Source organism: Pelobates fuscus, chromosome 3 (genome assembly GCF_036172605.1).
Source record: "Pelobates fuscus isolate aPelFus1 chromosome 3, aPelFus1.pri, whole genome shotgun sequence".
Classification (NCBI taxonomy): domain Eukaryota; kingdom Metazoa; phylum Chordata; class Amphibia; order Anura; family Pelobatidae; genus Pelobates; species Pelobates fuscus.
Genome location: NC_086319.1, coordinates 241,312,184 through 241,337,170, shown reverse-complemented (window position 1 = coordinate 241,337,170; position 24,987 = coordinate 241,312,184). Strand labels below are relative to the sequence as shown.

The window sequence follows — 24,987 nt, the reverse complement described above, 5'->3', positions numbered from 1 at the left end:
ACCTAATAAAGATATAACTTTTAAACTGTTTTCTTTTGACATATGGTGTATATCTCCATACAATATAGGACAGACTTCGTTCTCTTCTTGTTTTCCTCCCAATTATGTAGGGTTACCCCCTGTTCTGTCCCTTGGGACCCACTATCCGGCCACCCTTCTCTATATGTACTTGGGTATATACATATATATATTATTTTGTTCTACGTGTATTTTGATATCTATATCTATATATATACAGTTAGAACGAAATTACACACATATATATATATATTTTTAATTATTTATTTTTTTATTTTAATTTTTTTTACGTATTTACATATTTTTTTATTATAATATATATATATATATATATATATAATTATAATTATGTATATATTTAATCAATATCCTTCTACGTGTATTTTGATATTAATATATATATATATATAAATATTAAAATACACTTAGTGTATGTGTAAATGTGTGCGTATATATATATATATATATATATATATATATATAGATCATATATAATATATATATAAATTATGTAAGTATATTTTATTTTTAACTTTAATTTTTTTTTAACAGGGGTTAATAGGGGAGGAGAGGGGCAGAGACAGTGTCAGCCAGTGATTTTACATCACTGGCTGACACACAGGATCAGTGATCACAGTGACTGGCTGTCACTGTGATCACCTCCTGCAGATCGCGGTAATTGGCCACAGGGGGAGTGCCTGGGTGGCCAGGCATGCCCCCCACCGCGATCTGCAGGGGGATCCTGCCTGCAGTTACTATGGGTCAGCCAATAGGCTGACACATAGTAACTCTGATCGCAGTGACAGGCTGTCACTGCGATCAGATCGCAGGGAGAGGCTGTCTCTGCATTCAGATCGCAGAGACAGCCTCTCCCTGCGATCATAGCCTGCAGATCGTGGTCACTGACCGCAGGGGGACTGCCTGGGGGGCCAGGCATGTCCCCCGACCGCAATCTGCAGAGTGAAAATGCGGCCGGCTCCATGTGTCAGCCGATTTTAAAATCGGCTGACACGTGGTAAATACCGATCGCAGTGACAGCCTGTCACTGCGATCGGAAGCTGCAGACCGCGGTCCCCAGGCACAGGGGGGCTGCCTGGGGGGCCAGGCATGCCCCCCGACCGCGATCTGCCGCGGCCATGTGCCGCCGGCCACGTGGGGGGTAAGACCGCCCAGGACGTACCATGCCGTCCTGCGGCGTTTAGAGCCGCCCAAATAAGGACGGCATGGTACGTCCTGCGGTCTTAAGGGGTTAAAGGAACACTTGTTTTCCTGGCACTATAGGGTTATTAGGTCCCCCCCCTCCCGCTGGGCTGAAGGGGTTATAACCCCTTCAGCCACTTACCTTAATCCAGCGCCGGGCTCCCTCTGTGCTGGTGACCTATCCTCCCCCTGCCAACGTCAGTTCCAAATGCGCATGCGCGGCAAGAGCCGCGCGCATTCAAATCGCCCATAGGAAAGCATAACTAGAGGCTGGATTAACCCTCAATGAAAACATAGTAATTTCTCTGAAACTGATATGTTTTCAGCTGCAGAATTAAAACCGAGGGGACCTGGCACCCAGACCACTTAATTGAGCTGAAGTGGTCTGGGTGCCTATAGTGGTCCATTAAGCAGTGGTAGTGGAGTAAATATCGCTAAGGGCGATCAATGCAGTTGGCTAATGCTTTTATAGCAGTAACGGCACAGGAGCCCAATGCTCAAGCAGCCCTCTTAGTTTACAGTTAAAGCATTATGCAGTTTAAAAGGTATTTTAACTCTAAATTACTGCCGGTGGTTGGCAAAGAAACACTATAGTGTTAGGAATATGGCTTTGTATTTCTATGGTGTTCCTTTAAGCAGTGGCTGGCCAGCACTTGCTAGGTAAAATAAAACTTTAAATTAGCTTATGTAGATTAATATGACACTCATAATTCTATAGAGATGTTGAAAACCTCCCCTATGCCTAGGGGGACATAGAGGGTTTTCCTAACTGTTTGCCCACTAGCTACTACTGCTAGCAGCCAAATAATACCGATTATCATTCACTTAGTCACTTTAAAAAAAGAAAGTAAATAATGTGCAAATGTGCATTTGGTCTCAATTTTTATTTTGAAATCAGTGCTTTGTAAATGTCCAGATCACATACTTCATATAGGATTCAGACATAAAAAGCACAGATTTTATGACTCAAAATGACCAAATCTTTACAGAATTCCCCTTTAGTGCATGTGGGAACCGCCAATCCAGCCAGAGTTCAGATATCTTCACATAATTTCATCCATTGGGACACAATTTGGTGTTTATTGAATAACCCTGTAAGTATTGTTTTATTTAGCAAAATGCTCTCCATTTAAACTACCAAAAATAGTATTATTGGAAGGCAATAAAAACTCAGTGTTACAGTCTTTAAGTGATATATATCTTTCTTTTTTGTCTCCTGGAGTGTATAAAACCTTAGACTTCGTGGAACCACAGACTTGTCTTTGTATAAACAAATAAAAGATTTGGCAGGCTACTAGCACCACGTAATAGATAAGGACAATGAGAGGTAAAATTGATTCTTAATCATCAGTTCTTTAGACACATCTTAAATTCACAGTGCACATTGATAGGTAACCCTATATTGTGCACAATAAACTGCATAATGATAATTACTATGGAAAACAAAATAATAAGCATAACATTAGAGTACGATAGTTAACTTTAAAACACCAAGTCCCATTTCCAGGCCCATGATTTTAGTTATTCTATGGTATTGCAAACAATCCCTTCATTTAATTTAGGGCTCAAAATTTCCACTTGCTACTAGCAATTGGCAAATGAAAATTTAGCACTGGAAAGTAGAAATGAACCCTTGGTAAGTTTACCATGGACCCTCCAGGCTTGCAGTCGCAAGTAATTTATAAGGCTTGACTGGTAGTATATGACCTTAAATTTCAAGCCCTGATTTAATACCATATTTAGAATATTATTCCTACCAAATGTCATTAAAAGGGGAACCCAAGGTACCAAAACAAATTAATCTAAATAAAGTTGTTATGCCAACAGAAGGCCCCTGGAGGCTCTTTTACCTCAAGCCATAAGTTGCCTCCAGCAGAATTATTCACTTCCCCACTCCCTCACCTCCGGTGGCTTCCCAGCTTCTGAATTTAGTGGAGTGCTAGACTGACTTGGAAAATGTACATTTCTTTCCAAGCCAGTTTAGTGAATGGGGAGTCACTGATTGTATATTGCCCTTACATTATTATTATTATTTATATAGCACCAGCAAATTCCGCAGCGCTATAGAATTATGTTAATAATTCCGTATGTAAGGTCATGTATTGCCAGCTAATTTTGTTAATTGTTTGTTTATGGTATTTAAATAAAATGTGACTTTATTCTGTGGCTTTTTTTTCCTAGCCAAAGTTGTGACTTTTTTCTATTTTTACAGTGTTTAATGTGGTTATAGCCAGACAAGTGTACTTTCTGTGAGTGGTATTTTGTCCATACAGATTATTATATTTGTGGTCAGTGACAAAAGCTATGGTATAGATTTAGAACAAAGTCGGTAGCGGTGTGCCGAATTCGACATACGGGTAGGCCAGTAAATAAATAGGGCATACCAGGGAAGGGATATTAGAAAGATGGGAGCATTGGATGGGATGAAACGAACGTCAATGGCCCAGATAAGGGGGTTAGCTGAGTTTAAATAGGCTGGATAACTCCTCCCACAACTACAGGCCACAGCCTTAACATTTGTGGTTGTGGACAAAATAGAGTTTATGGTATGATAAAACTGATGTATGTTTAGGCCTGTAAATTGAGAGCAAAAGAAATTCCCTAAGCTCACTTATTACATAAAACAATTACATAGCCAAACTCTTAAATGCTTCCTTAACACTTTCTCTAGTTGAGGTATACCTATTGTAACAGAGGATTTCCATTTTCTAGGTTTGCTCTGGTTTGTGGGAAAAAGCGTAAGCCTGGTTTGTGGTGAGTGAGTCTGCCTCATTCAGGCACACATTGGTGGAATGGGAGTTCGGATGTACATATGACACATGATGGAGCATTAAAGCCTGAGAAATGACAATGGTTTAGCTCAGTATCTAGTTTAGTCTAGTATAGTTTAATCTACCAATCTGAGCTAAAGCTAATATTGCCTAATTATTCATTAATAATGGTCATGCAATCCCATGTAGGTAGGATAATCAAAATGTCATGGCAGAATTAATGCACAAAGGTAATAAATCAAGGTGCTGATGCTAATAAATATTTTAAGTGTAGAGATATAAGTATATATAGACAAGTTTGGTAATGTGACCAGGTATGTTGTAGGATTTATCATAGAATCGCCGGCCAAACGTAGTCCGGGTTTGAAGGAAAAGACAATGGATTGGACTCATTGTCCCAATTGAGATTACAACTGTATGCATGAAGACCAAATAAGTGCCTGAATATGTTTGATAGGTTGCGAAATGGCCAAATGAGGGCTAAATGTAAATGCACAAATACATTTGCTGTGTGGCTCAAATGTGGGCCAAATGCTTACCTAAAAGTACCAACAGTGAGACTGAACAAGGTCAGACCTATGGCTATACCTATAGAAGTATGGCTGAAATGAGGTTGAATAAGAACCATACATGAAGACATAATTATATGCTGAATGTGAGCTCAATATATAGTATATGAAATGTACTATATGGGTAAATGGTCTAATAAGCTTAATATTAAAACGCACTTTATCGCCAATAAGCTCAAATGTGTACTCTGGTTAATACATAAATGGCTTCCATATCAATACATAATCTGCCCAAATGAGGGCTAAATATAACTTTAACCCTACGATCTGGCTGAACGGAGACAGCAACATACTGTAATTATAATTTGGCCTAATGATGGCCAAATGCCTTGTGATAGCCGAATTTGAAACATACTACTATATGAGCCAGCCGAACAAGGTTTGAAAGCTCCCCTAACAGATGTAAAGGCTGTATACAGCCACAAGTCTGCCACCCACAATGAATGAAAAGGCCAAATGCAGCCGCATATGGCAAATAGGTTACATAGTTACATAGCTGAAAAGAGACCTGCGTCCATCAAGTTCAGCCTTCCTCACATATGTTTTTGCTGTTGATCCAAAAGTAGGCAAAAATAAAAACAATCTGAAGCACTTCCAATTTTGCAACAAACTAGTAAACTAATTTCTTTATAACAATTCCCAAATCCTTCTCGTGTGTGGTTACCCCTAATTGACTATCATTTTATTACTTTACAAAGTTTTGTGTCATCTGCAAACACTAAAACATGGCTTTCAATGCCTATTTCAAGATCATTTATAAATATGTTAAATAGAAGTGGTCCCAAAACAGAACCTTGAGGGACACCACTTACCACTTTTGTCCAGCTTTAAAATTTAGCATTAATGACAACTCACTGTACTCAGGGATGTATTTGCTGCGAGGCAAAAGGGCACTTTCCAGGGGGGGCGGCAAAAAACGCCACCCCCAAATGCCCAGGCAAATGTCTGATTTGCCTGGCGGCATTCGGCTAAGTAGAAATCCAGGCGGGCGGCACTGGTGAGGGAGCACTGATTAGTGAGCTCTCTGCTCAGCTCCCTCTCGTCATATTCCGGCTCCCGGCATCACTGTGCGGTGCGCGAGGGAGCTGAGCAGAGAGCTCACTAATCAGTGCTTCTCCCCAGTGCCACCCACCTGGATTTCTACATAGCCGCCCAAGTGCCTGCCCCTTTCCCTGCAAGAAGACCCACTGGACCCCAGGTAAAAAAAATCCACCCAGCTCTTCCAAAGATAGGGAGGCTGGGTGGATTTAAACTAAAATAGAAAAAGTTATCTTTATTGATTAATGTTGGGGAGAGGGGGGGGTCTGTCAGTGTGTGTGAGTGATTGTGTGTGTCTTCCTGTCAGTGTCTGGCTGTCAGTGTGTGTCTGAGTAATTGTGTGTGTCTGGCTGTTAGTGTGTGTGTGATTGTGTGTGTCTGAGTAATTGTGTGTGTCTGGCTGTCAGTGTGTGTGTGTGATTGTGTGTGTCTGGCTGTCAGTGTGTGTGTGCTGTCAGTGTGTGAGTGTCTGGCAGTGTGTGAGTGTCTGGCAGTGTGTGAGTGTCTGGCAGTGTGTATCTGAGTGATTGTGTGTGCGTCTGTCAGTGAGGGTGTGCGTCTGTCAGTGAGGGTGTGCGTCTGTCAGTGAGGGTGTGCGTCTGTCAGTGAGGGTGTGCGTCTGTCAGTGAGGGTGTGCGTCTGTCAGTGTGTGTCCAAGTAATAGTGTGTGTCTGTCTATCAGTGTGTCAAATCAGTGAGTGTGTGTGTGTATGTCATTGTTTGTCAGTGTATATGAGAGTGTGTGTCTGTCAATGAGTGTATGCGTCTGTCAGTGAGTGTGCGTCTGTCAGTCAAAGTGCGACCTCGACAGGCAGGGGTGGGAGAAATTTAAATTAGGGGTGCCGGGCACCATCCTGCCTAGGGCAGCACAAATCCTAAATACACCACTGGCTGTACTCTATTCTACCCAAGAACAAGAATATTCATCTAGACCAATTTCTTTTAGTTTGAAGACTAACCTATTGTGAGGAAACATATCAAATGCCTTGGTAAAATCCAAGTAGATCACATCCACTGATCTATACTTCTACTTACTTCTTCGTAGAATGAAATTAGATTAGTTTGACATGACCTATGATTCATAAAACCATGCTGATTATTGCTAATAACAAAGTTCTTCCCAATGAATTCCTGAATATTATCCCTTAATAGCCCTTCAAATATTTTCACAGATCTATAATTTTCAGGCAAGGATTTTGAACTCTTTTTAGATATAGGAATGACATCTGCCATCCTCCGGTACAATACCTGAAACCAATGAATCTTGGCATATTAAATACAGAGGTTCACTTATTTCCCCTATTAGCTCCTTATGTACTCATGGGTGAAAACCGTCAGGCCCCGTAGCTTTATTTACATTAATTTTCTTTAACTTCTGTAGCACCTTGTCTCGAGTCATCCAATCACAAGTTATCTGCAAGTATTTTGCAGCTATCATTTGCATATCTCTTGCCATAGGATCCTCATTAATTTCTCCTTTTCCAGTTAAGCCACTTTAATTGCCCTTTTGCAAGCATTATTGGCTTCTTTATGTCTTATATAGGATGGCTCTGATTTGTCCGATTTAAATGCTTTAAATGCAATTTTCTTATTTTTAATCTCTTGTTTTACTGCTCTACTAAGCCACATTGGTTTCTTTTAGATTGATTACCCAATGGTACATACTGAGAAGTGTACCTTTCTAATATTTGTTTGAAGTGTTTCCATTTATCCTCAGTGTTGAATGAGAGCTAAGTCTGATTGAACACACAATCTAGCCAAATGGGGAGCAAATACATATAATATCCTAAAGCTGAATGAAAACCCTAAATATCATAACTTCTCGTAGAAGCTCATTTGAGTTGTGGTTTAGAGGAACGGTGTGTTGCTGGACTATAAGCCCAGCTGTCCATTGATTGTGACTTCAACAAGGTTCTTTAGTAACGAGCCGGGTATTGTTTGAATAGCATGAACAGATACCAGTATAGTTTTCCCGCATTTTTTCCAGGAGTCAGAACTGGAAGTGCCTAGGTGGCCTTGGCAACAAGTGAAATGAGCACCAACTGCCAAGGTAAGGAGGTTGACTGAGTCTAAATAGGCTGGGTAATCCTAACCACAACTACAGGCCACAGCCTTAACAAACATAATCATTTATTAATTCACCCAATGGCTGCACCGATGTCCCTCAGTGCTGAGTTGCACTCCTCCTCCTCTGACATCAGCCAATAGAGGGGACCTAATGCACATGATGCCTTACCATTAGGCATTCCCCAGAGGAAACAAGCACTGCTGGTAGATCATCCCCTGGGGTTTGATAGGACTTTGCATAAGTGTTAGGGTGGGCCTGAGCTAAGGATGCTGACTACTGTGACTCCCTCTTTATCCTATTAAAGCCTTTCGAGTAAAGAAAATTACTAATCATAGAACTCCTGCAAGAATGGTGGAAATGCCAATGCACCATTAACCAGGTAATGCTATAATTGTTATATGATTTTTTAATTCTAAGACATTATAAAGATGCTATATTCATATCACAAGTTTGAAGCAGAATCCATTGTTTTATGCTACTACACACAGATTACCAATCCCGAAACAATATAAGTAGGTGATTATTTATTCTCATACTGCTACCAATGATGCTGTGACAGTAAGTAAATATATTGTTAGTATATCTTATATTGTTTACATTACAAATGGCCACATGTTTAATGTATAGCTTCCTAGTATTACTTCTTAGAACATTTTAAAATATAGTGTAGAACTGCAGACAAAGCAGTTTCCACATCTGAAAAAAGACTAATAAAGAAATGTTATAAAGGTTTGTTTCTCATAAAAGAATTTAGAGAGATGAGTGAAATTTTAAATTTTCTAATTATTTTCAATCAAGTTCAAATTTAATCAATATCTCCATAACTAATCAAAGAAAGCTGTATTAATGAATATATATTCATAAATAGAGTTGGTTTATTCCTATGAATCTAACAAAAAACAAAAAGATCTTCATTGTTACTGTACGTACAGTGGGACTTCGGTTTATGAAATGTATGCGTTTTCCCGGGACGTTTCTTATTGCGAAAAATTTGTAAACCAAAACGCGGTTTCCCATAGGAATGCATTGAAAACCAATTAATCCATTTTGGAGGTGAGAAAAAAGTCAAAATGAGCTGGCATGGAAACCAACCCACAATGCAAAACACACAATAAAAGGCATGCAAATGATGAAGCTCAGCTCCCTACCTTTCAACAGCTTGAGAAATGCACCAAAAAGTCCCAAAACAACTGCAAACAATTTCCAGAATGGCTCAAAAACTCTATGCAAAAGCCACTTCAACACCTCCAACACCTCCACACTCGACGCCACATGCTACCCACAGGCTCCAGCATGCAGGGGGCAGTGCTAGAAACCTCCCAGGTGCAATGCATCCTGGGGAAACTTGCTTTGTATTGCAAAAAAAATGTGTAAACCGAGGCATTATTTTCAATGGATCTTCATTTGTAAACCGAAAATTATGATAACCGAGGCGTTTGTAAACCGAGGTCCAACTGTATATGAAAAAAAGATCCGATTATAAATTTTGAATATACACATCCTTAGCAGCCGCTGTTTCCTGAACATGTGTTATATGCTTTGTGTATTATGAACTATTGTAGTGGCCTACGAGGTAACAAAGAGAAGGATACAAAGTCCTGTGCTATTGGTCACACATATCTGACTGACCACCAATAACAGAGCTCCTGTTCACAATTTCTGTCCATCTCTAATTAAGACTCTTTCTACTGTTTATATTACCTGAAGAATAATACATGATTAGCTTATTTTAGCACAAATTAATATAATTATCTACAATAGATTGTAAAATTCTGCTTGTGTTAGAGTATCTACAAAAAGTTTAAAATACGAATCACATTTGTGAAAAATTTATTTAAAGTTCAAGGATGTGTTAACTCTCTTTTGAAGCTTTTACAGCACCAGTGAGATCTTCCAATTAAAGGGAAACTATAGTGCCAGGAAAACAAACTAGTTTGTCAAAGCCCCCTGTTAATAACCCATTCTGTCACTTACCTGGGTCAATCACCAATGTCCCTCGGTGTTGGCTCAGCTCCACCCATGCTTCTCTCCGCAGACGTTGGGGGAAACCTAATGCGCGCTCGCATTAGGATTTCCCCATAAGAAAGCATTATTCAATGCTTTCCTATGGGGATTCTGGTGACCCTGGAAGTCCTCATGTATAACGTGAGGATGTACAGCGTCGTTTAGGCGACCAAAAGTCACCTATCCACCCGGAGGTCCCTCTAGTGGCTGTCTGGTAGACAGTCCCTAGAGGAGGAGTTAACCCTAGCAGGTAATTATTGCAGTTTATAAAAACTGCAATAATTACATGCTCAGGGTTAAGGGTGATGGGAGTTTCTACCCAGACGTCAATGAGCTGGGTGCCTACAGTGTCCCTTTAAATATATTCATTTAAGACTTGAAAAACTGGGGCTGCTTAATGTGAAGCCACTATGCATGGATAGTATAATTAAAGGGACACTGTAGGCACCCAGACCACTTCAGCTAGATGAATTTGTCTGGGTGCTGTCTGTGTCCCTTTTGCACTTAGTGCTGCAATGTAAAACATTGCAGTTCCAGAGAACTGCAATGTTTACATTGCAGCTCTAAGTCTGTCCTCTGTGGCTGTCTACCAGACAGCCAGTAGAGGGCTTCCGGAATCCAAACTGACTTTTGGTCCATTATCTGATGCTGGACGCACTCAGGGACCTCCAGCGTCACATTTTCCCCGTAGGAAAGCATTGAATTAGGACTCCCCGGCCGGCTGATGTCAGCCGGGGAGGAGCGTGGGTGGAGCCTGACCCAGCGCCGAGGGACATCAGCGCTGGATTCAGGTAAGTGGCTGAATGGATTTTAACCTGCAAGACACAGACACACTGAAACTGAAAGACACTCACAATAATACTGTCAGACTCATACACTCACAAATTATTGTTATTTTTTTATTTTAATTTAAGTCCACATAACCTCCCTACGTTCCAAGAGTCCGGTGTGGGGCTGTGCTGAAATATCTGATCCTGTAGTCTTCTAGCACTTCTTGCTTTGCTTCCTCACGCACTGTTTTGTGATGCCATGGTAGGAGTGACGTCATATCCCAGCTACTACCATCACTAAACCGTGCGTGAGGGAGCAGAGCAAAAACTGCAGTTGGATTACTACTCCCTCACCACTTCCATGCTCCCTTGGCCAGTCACCACTGCTGAACGGGCTAATAAACACCCAGGACATAATTTCTACTTGCCATGGAAACCTGGTGACTGGGATTTGTCGAGCCCTGATATATATATATACACACAGTGCATTCATAAAGTGTTCAGGCCCCTTATTTTTTTTTCACAATTTGTAATGCTGCAGCTCTATGCTACAACTGTTTAAATATTTTTTTTTTTACATTCGTCTACACTCAATTGTCATAAGCCCCAAAAAATGTTTAGATTTTTTTTTAAAAGACTTTATTTAAAGAAACACTCTAGTGTTAGGAATACAAAGATGAATTCCTAACACTAAAGTGTCCCTCTGCTACCACGTACTCTCCCCTCTCTCCCCCACCACAAAGGGTTTAAAAACCCTTTTAGTCACTAAAATGAATCCTCTGTGCTGGGTTGCACTCCTCTTCAGCCATCGGCCGATGGGGAGGATCTGTCGCGTTAGGCCATTTCTCATAGGAAAGAATTGGCTCAGTACTAACCTACTGAATTTTTAAAGCCGCCAGACGTCCTCATGCAAAGCGTGAGGAAATCCAGCATCGGTTCTCAGAGTCAAACTCCATAAAAGGGGAGGAAGCTGTCGGGTAGACAGACACTAGTGGCAGTCTTAGCACTGCAATGTAAACATGGCTTTACATTGCAGGGCTAAGGGTTCAGGGACACTGTACCAAGACCACTTTAATGAGATGAAGTGGTATGGGTGTCTATAGAGTCTCTTTAAATAGATGGCAGGTGATACATACAAACAAGAATCCAAAATCATAAATCTGACACATGTGCTATGCAATAAAGTTTTATATATCCATACCAACAAAGTGAGGAAAATAGGAAACAAATAAAAAGAGAGAATAAACACAAAAGTAATAGGAAGGGAAAAGAAAGAAAAGAAACCAGCCATAAAGTAAACAACACTGAATCGACATTAGAAATCATTGTGATAGGGAGTAACAAGGTCTTACGGGAGGATCGTATTGAGACACAAGTTTTGGCGGTTAAGTCATCCATTCTTCAAATAACAAAGAACTAAATGCCATGGTGGGGTGTCTAAGTTTTCCTGCGTTTCAGTTCCTATATGCTGCCAGTGTAATTTTGCTTATCAAGCGGTTTTCATGAGATGTGAACAAGTCTACTGGTCTAGAGAGGAGGAAAATGGAAGGGGAAGGATTGTCTGATAAGATGAAACATATCATAGCCCCAGAACTTGATCACATTCGGGTAGCATCATCACATATGGAAAAGAGAGACTCAATTCCCACATCCCCTCCATCAATCATCTGAAGTACCTACTCCCACACCAAGTACCTACTCCCACTCCCGTACCTACACCAATAGTGCTGGATATATATATAGTTGAAGGGAAAAGGGTGCACTCTCCAGGTCTTTTCAATGTGATTTATTCAAATTATTGTATACATTTTGTCCCGATCTGAAATCATTTAAATAAATCACATTGAAAAGACCTGGAGAGTACACCCTTTTTCCTTCAACTATATATAAACACGGGTTGCACCAAGGCAAGCTTTCTAAATTGTATATTACAAGGGGTGAGTGCCAAGTATACTCTGAATATATATATATATATATATATATATATATATATATATATATATATATATAATTTTTTTAAAACATAAAAGAAAACAGCTGAAATATAACATTGTTATAAGCCTTCAGACCCTTTTCAAATGACACTTGAAATTTGAATTATCCATCCCATTTCTCTCCCATCTTTGAGAAGATGTTTCTACACTTTGACTGAAGTCCACCTGGGGAAAATTAGTTGATTGGACATGATTTGGAAAGATACATACCCTTCTATATAAGGTCTTACAGCTGTAAATGCATATCAGAGCAAAAATCAAATCATGAGGTTAAATGAACTGCCCGAGGAGCTCAGAGATAGGATTGCATCAAGTCCCAGATCTGAAGAAGTCTACAAAAACTGTTGGCAGCATTGAAGGCTCCCAAAATAAGGACAGTTTTCATCCTGTTTTACTCACCCAATTTTCAAATACACAAGCATCCCATATATATTAAAAGGAACCCATAGTCCCAAAAATATTTTGTGCCTATATATTCCCTTCTGCCCACCTTCCCTCCACCCCCATTTGTGTTTAACATTTTATGTTTAATAAAGACTACTCACCTTATTTCCAGTGTTGGGACTCCTCCGCTGTAGCCTCCAGCTCATCCACTTATGATGTCAGCATCTCAGTTGACATCACCCCTGATCTCCTTCAAACCAGTTCTTCTCTTAGAGAAGAAATGGATTGGAGGTATGCATGTGCAGTCAAATGCAGTGCTTCTACAATTAAATGTAGCTTGATTCCCAGGCCGAATGTTACTCAGTGCTGGAGGAGGAAGTGTCTTTAGTGGCTGCTAGAAACACAGTCAGTTGAGGTGAATTTAACCCTGCAATGTAAACATTCTAGTTTCTAAAAGGGTTAAATGACAAGACCACTGCACCCAGAACTCTTCATTGAGATTACCTATTCTGGGTGACTATCGTGTTCCTTTAAGATCTTTTTAAGATCTCTGTTTCTGTGAATTAGAATATCAACATAACAAGGCCAATGTGTGACTTTTTACCAGACACCTCTTTCACCGAATGCAAGAATAAAACCCTGAGCAAATAACATAATTATAGAGCAACATTGATCAAATGCGATTAGGACAGATAAGTAGGATTATTCCTTATTTTGAATGTTTGGCAGGCACTAAGTAGGGATTTTCATAATACAGCAAACATGCAAATGTCCCATTAATCACGAAAAAACTACTAGGAGGCACACCAGGTAGCTAAATGTTTTCAAAGCAGAGTTTTACAAAATAAAATGTAAGTGAAATAACGCAAAATAAATAAGAAATAAAAAGATATTGTATTTTACAATTGTTAGAAATCTGGCTTTTATCCAAGACAATTAGTAATAACTTGATTTTTTGTTTGATTATTCTTTTTTGAATTATATCTCTAGTTGATATTATTGCTACCTTTTTGCATGTACATTTGTAGGTTTTGGTTGTCAATCCACCAACCAGTACACTGTGATGAGTTTACAACTGTCAACTGACTTGACAGAACGTAAGCTAGTTAAAAATATTTATCAAAGGAGAAATTTGATTGCCATTATGGAGTCAAGAAGGATTTTTCCCACTTTTGTGGCACTATCGGTCATCACTACAAATTGGGGGGAGAGGAGGGGGGGGGGGGGGGGGGGGGGTTGGATCAACTGCATAACAAGATGTGTTTAAAGGTTATACTTGAACTAAAACTTGAACTAAAACAGCTGAGTTGGGGAAAAGAATCCAATCCCAGTTATAGACATTTTTTCCTAACTCTGCTATTTTGTCCAAGTTTGTTCTCATTTAAACACAATTCACTGTTTATTGAATAATCCCCACTGAGTGCCACAGGTGTGTTCAGCTCATTGCTACCTAAACCTTGAAATCTCAAAAGAGTAACAGACTTTGACAAAGTAAATCAAAAATCCATGAATAATACAAGATAAAGTTATCCATAGTACTCACTTTGCCTTTAATGCCATTTGTCATAGTAAACTCTGTAAAGTCGTTCTGAGTGTTAAATCCATAATCCCCCATAGAGAAGGAGAACCAAAAACAGAGTCCAAAAAGGAAAATCATAATGCAATCCATGGGGTACAGTGATCAGATAAAGGGAGCCTTAATGCTCTCTCTCCAGCAGGGCTGGGATTGTGCAGTACACATGCAGGGTGGGAACCTGCCTGTCTGCAGCTGGATAAGATGCCTCAGAGAGACTAGAGGAGAATTAGGCAGGCACAGTCCCACCCCTTCTAACACTGGCCCCAACCTCTTTACAAAGCAAGCTATGGGGGCTTATATAAATGTGCAGCAAATACTCTGGCACTGCCAGTGGTTATTAATGGAGTTATTAAGTTCACCAATCTGCCTTTAACCTTTTCAGTGCCAAGAGGCATAAAATGCCTCTGGAAAGCAAGCTGCAGTTTGTACAAAGTCTACAGCCTATTGTAGTCTATCTAATAAGATTGCTATAAATGGTTATAATTTCACCAGTATTTACATCTGATGACAGTTTGAGTAGGTCCCACTAGTTCCACATGTGTACCTGGTTGAGCTCCTGATAGAGTCAGACACTGTGGATCAGGGGTCCTCAAACTCCGGCCCCCCAAATGTTGCTGAACTACAACTCCCATGATTCTTTGAATTATATAAAAATGTGTAGAATAGAGCAACACTGTATCAGTCACGGGCTAATCTTTGATTTGGGGTGAACATTGCTAATATTTCTCTTCATTTTTATGTGTAATGCAGTAAAAAAGATCAAATGTTTCAGTATCCGCACTGTGCATTGAGTTCAGTTTACACCAGTCATTAAGATATCAGACATCACAAAATAAAACATTTATTATTAGATCTGTATACAAATAAAATGGTTGGGGTACCACGCTCACTTGCATGTTACATCACTTGTACATCGCTTGTAGCAGTTTACCTTTGTTTCAAATAATTATGACACCCTGTGTTGCTACTTAATCTGCTTCAATTGTTACAGATTAGACTTGAGAAACAGTTGCAATATAATACCGGCAAAATAAGATACCTTTATGTATTGCCAGCCTCTATCTACAACTGGCTGATATTTAAATGTTGAACAATAATATGCACACAGAATCTAGGTAACACGCAGTCTTTTAACTCACTATTATCTCCATTATTGGCAATAGCAGTTTCTGGGAGTAATTTCATATTGGGTTTCGTATAGACACCTTGTTGATTTAAACAGGGTCCAGGTCCTTGCTTTTATGTACATTTTTTATTATTTGTTTATCGTTTTTCAATTAGTCCTTTTTTTATATTAGACATTAAAAGTTACGTTTTATTCTTTTTTTGGGGAGGGGGTATTCAGGTCCTTCACTGTTTAGTAATATCACCACGTGTATTTTGTTTACTAACTCCCTGCCAAACACCTTCTTTACCTTATTGTGTGTCATTTCCTAGTAACTTAGGGATTACCCCCCATTTTTGTTGGTGTTTGTTAGAATTGCTCCAGTCGTTCTTTTTCGTTGTATGCCACGCAGTGCCAGCCCAAGACATTGTGCTGCCTGGGTTCAAGGATGAAATGGTGCCCCGTCTCCACCCCACCAAAAGCACACCAACATCCTTTATGTTATGCAGCGTGTGTATTGGATGCAGTGTGTGTAGTGAGTGCATTGTATGTGTATAGTGGATGCAATGTGTGTAGTGAATGCATTATGTGTATGTGTGTTTGTGTATATAGTGGATGCAGAATGTGTGTGTGTATTGGGTGTTTTGCTGGAAGAAGTGTCAGTGTGTCATGGATGCAATGTCTGTGTGTTGTGGATATTGTTTGTTTTTGTGTTGTGAATGTAGTGTGTATTGTATGCAGTGTGTGTATTGAATACATTGTCCATGTGTGTGTATAGTGGAGGCAGTGTCTGTGTTTGTGTAGTGGATGCAGTGTTTGTGTGGTGGATGCATTGTGTCTAGTGGATGCAGTGTCTGTGTAGTTAATGTAGTGTAAGTAGTGTCTGTATTGTGCAAGATCAAGAGGAGGTACCTAGCATCGGATATCACCCACCGGACCACCAGGGAATACTTTTTATTGAATATATTGTGCATCCAGCAATATATTTAATAAAAATAAATGGCATTTTTCCTTGGGGGCGGCAGTATCTTTGGATACTGCCGCCCCTTGCCAACAAGCGCTCAGGTGGCCACTGTGTTGAAAGCTGTGTCGGCCACCAGCGCCTGCACAGCTTGCAAACCCGAAGGTTAGACCTACACAGGGACGGAAAAATGCAACCCCTGTTAAAGTGCCGCCTGGGGCCATGGCCCCACCTGCTACTCTGGACAGGCCGGACCTGATGCCACATACAGGATATACAATACGATATGTTTGTAAGACATATGGACTTAAAGGGAGAGCTCAGCAGACATATGTTGGTCAGATAACATGGACTTAAATGGACAGCTAATTGAAGGGGTCTGGGTATAGTGCCCCTATTGCACTTAGTGCTGCATTTAAAGAAAGTGCAATGTTTACATTGCAGCACTTCGACATCCTCTAGTGGCTGTCTACCAGCTCTGCATGAGGACATCCAGCACCAGCTATTCCAACATAGGAAAGCATTCATGAAATGGTTTCGTATGGGGAGGGCTTATTGCGCATGTGGCACTCAGCGTACATGCACATTAGCGCACCCTTGTCAAGTGACATCAGAGGAGGCAGAGTCTGGATATCAGCACTGGGTTCAGGTAAGTAAATAAATAGTTTTAACCCCTACAGAGGGACCTATTGTGCCGGGAATACAGCTTTGTATTCCTGGCACTATAGTATCCTTTAAGTGGATAATTAGAGAATATATTAATGACACAATCAGTCAATACAACATCAATATAACAAGTTGACTAACAATGTATCACCCTACCTCTATTATCATATATATTGCTTGGCTTTCACAATACTTCTACTAACTACATTATATAAAACATGAAACTGTAGCTATTCTCACCCCCACAAGAAGTAGTTTATGAAATCAAGAGACTACTGAAAGTAGCACACCTTCAGTGTTTCCATGTGTAGTACCTCATATACTAATGTGGTCATCTGTAATGTTCCATATTACAGAACATGGTTGTAGAGCAAACTGGACTACCTTCAGGGGGCTATAGGCTTTACTCCCGTAAGGTGCCTGCTGAAGTCGAGGGGCCCACTGAGGTCTAGTTGGGAAGAAGTTGTATTCCCCCAAACCAAACCACAAGGAAGATATCCTGTAGAGAGGGCCCCAAACTTTGGAGCACTGCTGGACCCCTTTAACTCCATGGCAGGGCTCTGTGGATGTGGCATTAGAGCACTTCCTTCCAGCACACAGGACACCACAGAGGAGAGCAAGAGGAACCAGAAACCTCTACCAACCACCACTGGATTCTCAGGAGTCACCCTCCTGTAACATCTTAGTGTATCTGTGTGAATGACTGTGTCTGAAAATGCATTTGTGTGTGCGTGTGGCAAAGCATATCTGTGAGTGTGTATGATGGTTCACATTTATGTGTATAGGCCAGTGCACACATACATGAGTATGGCAATGCATGTGTGTCTGTCTGGAATGCATAGCTATATCTATTTGTGTCTTGAAAAATTTTTGGTGTATGCTTGTATAGAAATGTGTGTGCCTCTGTGAGTACATGTAGATACTCGTGTGCATCTATCTGGGAGATAATGACTGGGGAGCCCAATCAGTGCTTTTATAAAGGGCCACAATATTTCTGATGCCAAACCTGAGAGCGATAATTACACTTTCAGTGGAATTGTGATATTTTATTTTTATTTTTTGTTATGTAGCTCATGTTGGTGAAGTCCTCGTTTATTCTATTTCAGTTTGTTTCTATTATTTTGCATCACTAAATGTCCAGCTATCCTTGACTTCTTAAGTAGTATGCAGGCATCAACAAAACTGTGAGCTACTAAGCGTATTGCATTAAGTGAAATAAAGCAATATCTATACAAATCAAGCTAAACATATTTAAAAGCTACAGAAAAATGGATCAAAAAAGAATGGCTTTTAATCACATTTCAGAGACATTACATGGTTTATATTATTATGTCTAAATACTCCCAGTTACAAAGAGGACTATGGTACTCTTCACAGAGAGATGTTTTGGACCACCTACATCCCTGTTGATCTCATCTCATGACAAGCAGGCAATTTTCTACAACGGTACTGTTCATTTAAATTTGCCTTAATTGTTCTTGGTTTTTTTTTTCCTATAACCTTGGGATTATAATCGTATTTGGGATTGTGTTACCCAATGTAATTTTGACCTCTGAATTGTTATTTCTCGTTTTCAGTACACATCTAAATTGCAGCATACTTTACTATTGCTTCTTATTTAGCTATTTTGGACAAGTGTGCTTCCGTGTGTATTAGATTCAGCTATTTGGCCTAAACTTGACAGTCAGTAAAATTTAGAGAGTGTTAGCCAAGGAAACCAATAAGGAAGTATACATACTAGTACTTACTCACAGGAAATTATTGGGAATGCCTGATTTTTTTTTAATAGAAATACTTTATCTTAATGTTTATTACAGTATAGAGAGCTTCCTTCATTCAAAGTTAAAGAAACCAGGAGTTAAATATATTCATGTGATGTTCCTTTATAGATTACTTCCACATGTTCCTGAGTGAAGCCAAAAATTATTCCAGTGAGGAATGACTAGGCAAACAGGTGTCGGTTTAGACCTTGCAAGATTAATTTCATGATTTTATGCTATTTTTGTGGTTTCCTTTTTTTTTACTGAAATAATAATATCTTATTAGAAACAAAGACCTTTCAATGACTAGTCCCCAACTAAACCAATGGGAAAAGTCTGGAGTTTGGATTCTGTTTGCCATGTGCTCTCCGAAATACTGACACTGAGGTATACCAGGGGTCAGCAACCTATGGCACATATGCCATGCAAGGCACTCGAGGTGCGTTTGCATGGCACACAAGGCTGCCAGAGCCAAACAGGCTTTGGGTATTAGGAGTCCCGGTGGGACTTCAGATATCTGCTAGTGCAAACCGAACTGTGATTGCAGGTGGTGAAGGACAATCCTCAATTTACACATTGCAACAGTGATTACTTCCTCTCCGCACTTGTGAATGGTAATCTGTACTGTAGTAGAGCAGTCTGCAACTGCTCCTGCCCTTTACCTGTACCTAGTCAGCCTGGCCCCTACTGGATCCTGGGGAAGCCACCCACAAAGCTAGATATACACAAACCTGAAGAAGAAGAAGCCTCTCCTTCATACAATTAATACAAATAGCCCACCCACAAACACACACACACAGTATCCACAAACACAACACCACTGACAATCTGTGTACATGCACACAAGCCCACAAGCAGCCATTCACATGCAATACCAGACAGCAGCATCACACATATACACATAACCAAACACACAATGTGACATATCATTCACACACACAACTCCACAAACAGCCCCCAAATGCAGCCCACATTCATAGGTATCATGCACAATATCATAAATTAGTCATGAACATACAATATAACAGCCCACATACACACAAATAAAATGCTACAAAGTAACTTCAGCACCTATAAATAACACAAAATATGGCAACAAACACACCTCAATTTAACAAAATAGGACTGGCACGCAAAGGGACTTAAAATGATTACACTGCCGGAATAATGACGGAACCTGGAAGAGACCGGAGAGTTTGATGAAATGTCGCCAAACCGAAGTACCGAACAAGACAGTACCCTATATAAACAGACAGAGGGAAGGACTAATCATGCACTTTGAGGAAGACCGCAAGGTTGAAACGCGTTGTGCTTGCTACCTTGGACTTTTATGCACTTTTATATCGCTGCTATTGCCTGTATTTTGCACTTATTTTTTAAGTAAATTGGTTTTTAATATACTTTAAGTCTTTTCACTATAGCTTTGGGAGAAGGAGCTACAGACCTTAATAACACATCGAAGCAGCCTGATTTATTGATGAGCCAATACAGCCAGAGCCTGCTATTTGTGGCTCTGGAAAGTGGGAATGACCCATTACCTCTGTGTCCTATCTGTCTGTATGTTTAACCCCTTAACAACACAACTTCAGAAATAAAAGGGAATCATGACGGAATATTTCCCTCATATGTCTTTAAGGGGTTAAACAGTATTATGCTATGTAGCTTTTCTGTTTTTGCCGATTGATCAGGGGTATACTATGTATATCATCAGGATTTTCCTGTAATGAGTATATCTCAATGTGTGCTGGTGTAATTATTGTACACCCTGTATCGTGTATTATTGTATATTGTGAGTAGTGTCTGGTGAGTGACTATAGACACTAGGGTTGCAGCATTTGCACTTTTTCAAATCAGCGCCAATCCACCAATATTCCATTGCCTTTCTGTTTTTTTGGTTTGATATACCGGTATTCTACTAAAATAATGCCTACCCCTGTCCTATACTTCGCTGTTTTCCATCCTCCTTCCCTAGGAGAACTTTATGTTTTGGTATTTTGTTTTCATCATTGCATTTATGTTTCTTAGTACTGCCTAGGTTTTTATGTTTTAGATTGCTAGTGGTGGGTTTAGCATTTTTTGTTTTATATATATATTTAATTTCCGTTGAATCATTTTGGCCTGATCAAATTATTGACAGTTACGTTTTATATAACACATAATTAATAAAACCATTTAAAAAAAACTAGACAAAACATGGACAGCGCGATTCGCACTTTAATAATACATGCATTTAGAGAATGTTCTTTATACATTTCTTACCAAGCATTTCTGAGAAGCCGGGTCTTTTCATGTTATCAGCAGAGCTTTCTATGTGTGAAGTGTAGCAGCATTTCTGGTCTAGATTTGACATGTAACCCTTGTTTGCTTTGTGTCCTTGCATACTTCAAGTGTTTGCACAGGTAATTGTGACAACTATGAAGTAGGTTCCGATTAGCTGACTCTTGTTTCTCTGGCATTAATGGTGTATGACATATTTAGTAAAAGATTGATGGCAGCATTGTTTATAATGTTTATTCATGCTACTGTTTACGAGCACCGTACCCATATTCTCTTTACCATTATATCCTCATGCTGTTCAAAAATTCTAAGTATTTTTGCTACCAGGTTAGTAAACTTACACTCCAAGAGTATAATGATGTAATTTTTCTGTGAGCTGCATTTATAAGAATGTGAAATGCCGTGTTTCCACATTTCTGATTATCTTGCTTACAGGGACACTGTAGGCACGGTTACGGTTTCATCTCATTGAGGTTGTTATAGTGTCTGGAGTCCCCTGTTAATGTTTTAACACTATATGAGAGTCCCCAGCAGCATGACTACTCTGAGCTGTTTGGGCTAATGAGGAAGTATTAGTCTGAGCAGTAATGCAGTAATGGGCGGCTGCGATTGGCTGGGAGTGTCAGCTGACTGCTTGCAGCCTATTACATTGCCCATGGCCGGTATGAATTCACATGTCTAGAAGTAATTGTGTAACCTCTGCCTTATCCGTACCTCCAGTGAGGGTTTGGGACCTTGATTTTGTGTTAAACTGCTCGAATATCTGAAAAGGTGGGACAGTGTCAGGAGACTCCAGGCACTAAAACCAATTCAATAAGATGAAATGGATATAGTGCGTACAGTGTCACTTAACTATATCATTGCTGGAGCACTCACAAAAAAAGCTTAGGGGAAGTACAGAATTAGAATATCGCAATTACCTTTTCTCACTGTTATTAATGGATGGATATTAATGGATAAAATCTCTTCAGCCTGAGTTATTCCCTAAAAAAGGGATTGTACAGTTTGGGTTACAAAATAAAGAGTTAGGATGAAATAAATATTAATTGATCTTACTCTAAAACAGTGTTTCTATAACTCTCTAACTGCCTAAATGTACATATATGTTTCATGTCCTCCAAACCTGTCCAACAACCTCTTTAGTTGATGGTCTTGCATTCACTACACATTCATCAAGTGAGGTCAGATCTTCCTCACAAAAACCTCCAAAGCTTTCCTCTAAACCTCTCTTCTGAAAATGTTATGCAGGGTCTGTTATAAATTAACGCTGCACACTGTTACTGACCTTGAACAAGCAAGTTGCAACAATATTGGTTTGTTTTTTGATTAAACCTTTGAGTGAAAAAATCAAATGTCCTACTGTACACATACAATATCTGTGCTTGAGATCTTTCCATCCTCATTCCTCTCAGACAAAATATGTACTCCCTCCTCATAAAAATAATTATTTTGTTATTTATTAAAACGAACATTAAAGGGACACTGCAGACCTCTGAAGCACATCGGCTTGCTGGAGTGCTTTATGTGTGAAATCACACTGTGTGTGTGTGTGTGTGTGTACGTGTGTACATGAATGTAAGTATGTGTGTTCAGGACGTCAGCCGACATCGGGGGAGGAGGAACAAAGGCGGAGCCTGATCCAGTCCCTTGGCACTTGATTCACCCTTTCTTCACTGCAGGGTGGAGGCGTGAGCGAGGGGGCACTATAGGCTGGGAATACAATTTTGTATTATTAGCCTATGGTTTCCTGTTAACTCCATGAAATGACCCTGGACGTCCTCACACTTTGCAGTAGAACGTTCAGAGTCTTCAAAATCCCCATAGGAAAGCACCCTGCACTCACCGCCCTTGCACGTTAGCTTCTCCCCTATTGCCAGTGAAGAAAGACCTTGGGGATGGAAACAGGTAAGTGTAAAAGAGTCTTCTTAACCCTTTCCACAACCATGGGGGGCAGACAAGAGCCCTATGGCTCAGGGACACTATAGCATTGGGAATGCACTTTTGTATCCCTAATGTTCTTAGTGTTCCTTTATGTATTAAAGCATACAATGATAACATTCATATCATTATGACTGGGGATTAATTATTGTGGAGAACACTCCCCCACTTCCTGCACCCATGTATATATATATATATATATATATATATATATATATATATATATATATATATATATATATATATATATATATATATATATATATATATATATATATATATAGAAAATCCAACAAGGTAGCAGCACTCACGGAGTAATTTTAAAATCCAATCTTTATTTAGAACATGTTAAAATGAGGTCGACGTTTCAGTCCCACAAACAGGACTTTCCTCAGGACCAAACACATTAATACATACAAAGAATCAGTTTATATACAAAATACATGACATAAACGAGCTTACCCTCAGGTGAAGTGCATTTCCTGATCGGCGTCCTATGCCGCCCTGTGCGCATGTGCAAACCAAGCTCCGCCCCCATGACGTGATGATGTCATCGCGCCAGTTTCCATGACGACCGGATGCTAACGCGGTCACCATGGGGACGGAACTGCAACTGCCGAATTCAATAAAGAAAATCACCTTAGCCGTGAAGGGAAAAACTATTGAAAGGTGATTGTAGATAAAGTGCATTGAGTATGTGATTTACTGATAGAGATCCGAATTTAATAGGGCAACCTCTGTTGCTAATAATTAGTGCTATCTATGTAAAGTGCTACTAGCAAGTATACATTAAAGTGCAGGTGCTCATGTAATTAATATCGTGGAACTGACCACTATTACAAGCTGTGCAAACTGTGACATATATAAAGTGCTCAAAACAAGTGTATAAAGTGCTAAAAGAATATTTTGTAAGGGGCTAACCAACATCACATACTGTATATCTCATATTTACTTAATTAAAAAACATTTAAAAAATTAAAAAAGATTATTCGTTTTAACAGTAATAACTTGGTGCATATATATCTCTCTCCACCATAGCATACACATAGTATAAACCCAGAATATCTACCATGGACTATACTATTTAGTTATGTGTATTTCTTAATACTACATAGGGAAAAATTAACAGGCTACAACAGAATATCTATCATGGAGTATACTGTTTAGTTATGTATATCTCTTAGTACTACATAGGGAAAAATTAATAGGCTACATCAAAGTATATTCATCAGGATTTTACCTTTTTCCTCTAATCTGTGTGCCATTGTTCCTCCTATGATGTATATTATGTTATATATTATACACTCTACTGTAAAACTCTTACCCAAAAACTGTTTTTGTTAGGGTAAAACAACTACATTATCCCAATAAAAACATTACAAGCTGGAGACAAGGTTCATAAGAACGAATGGTACGATATAGTTTCATTGAGTCCCTTTGGAGACACCGTATCCAACTCCGAAATCCAAAATGTTTCCCGGTTCAACAGCGCTTTCCCACGATCACCGGCCCTGCGTGACACGGGCACATGGTCTATACCCAAAAATTTCAATGAAGCAAGTGGGTGTTTAAATTGTAAAAAATGCTTAGCCACCGGCTTATCTGACTGGCCGTCCCTGTAGGCTAACCTGATACTAGAGCGGTGGCCTCTTATCCTCTCACACAGGGCGGTCTCAGTCTTGCCCACATATGCCAATCCACAGGGGCATGTGAGTTTGTAAACCACATGCGTCGTTCTACAAGTAATGGTATGCTGTATGGTATACTTCTTTGTTGTATGTGGGTGGCTAAACATCTTGGAGGGTGTCATGTGTCCGCATGTTACACACCCCAAGCAACGTACTGACCCCCGTTTTTGGGTATCATTTTCTTTGGAATAACTGTTGAC

General features: G+C 39.7%; 1 protein-coding gene across 1 annotated transcript in view; it reads right to left on the bottom strand.

The window, feature by feature from the left end:
* Positions 1-14,580, bottom strand: part of ITIH5 (inter-alpha-trypsin inhibitor heavy chain 5) — a 122,566-nt gene extending 107,986 nt beyond the window's left edge. The window contains exon 1 of the mRNA XM_063448279.1: positions 14,360-14,580. Coding sequence (XP_063304349.1) covers positions 14,360-14,485 — 126 coding nt within the window. The 5' untranslated portion in view covers positions 14,486-14,580. The remainder of the gene's footprint in view (positions 1-14,359) is intronic.
* Positions 14,581-24,987: the final 10,407 nt, after the last annotated feature.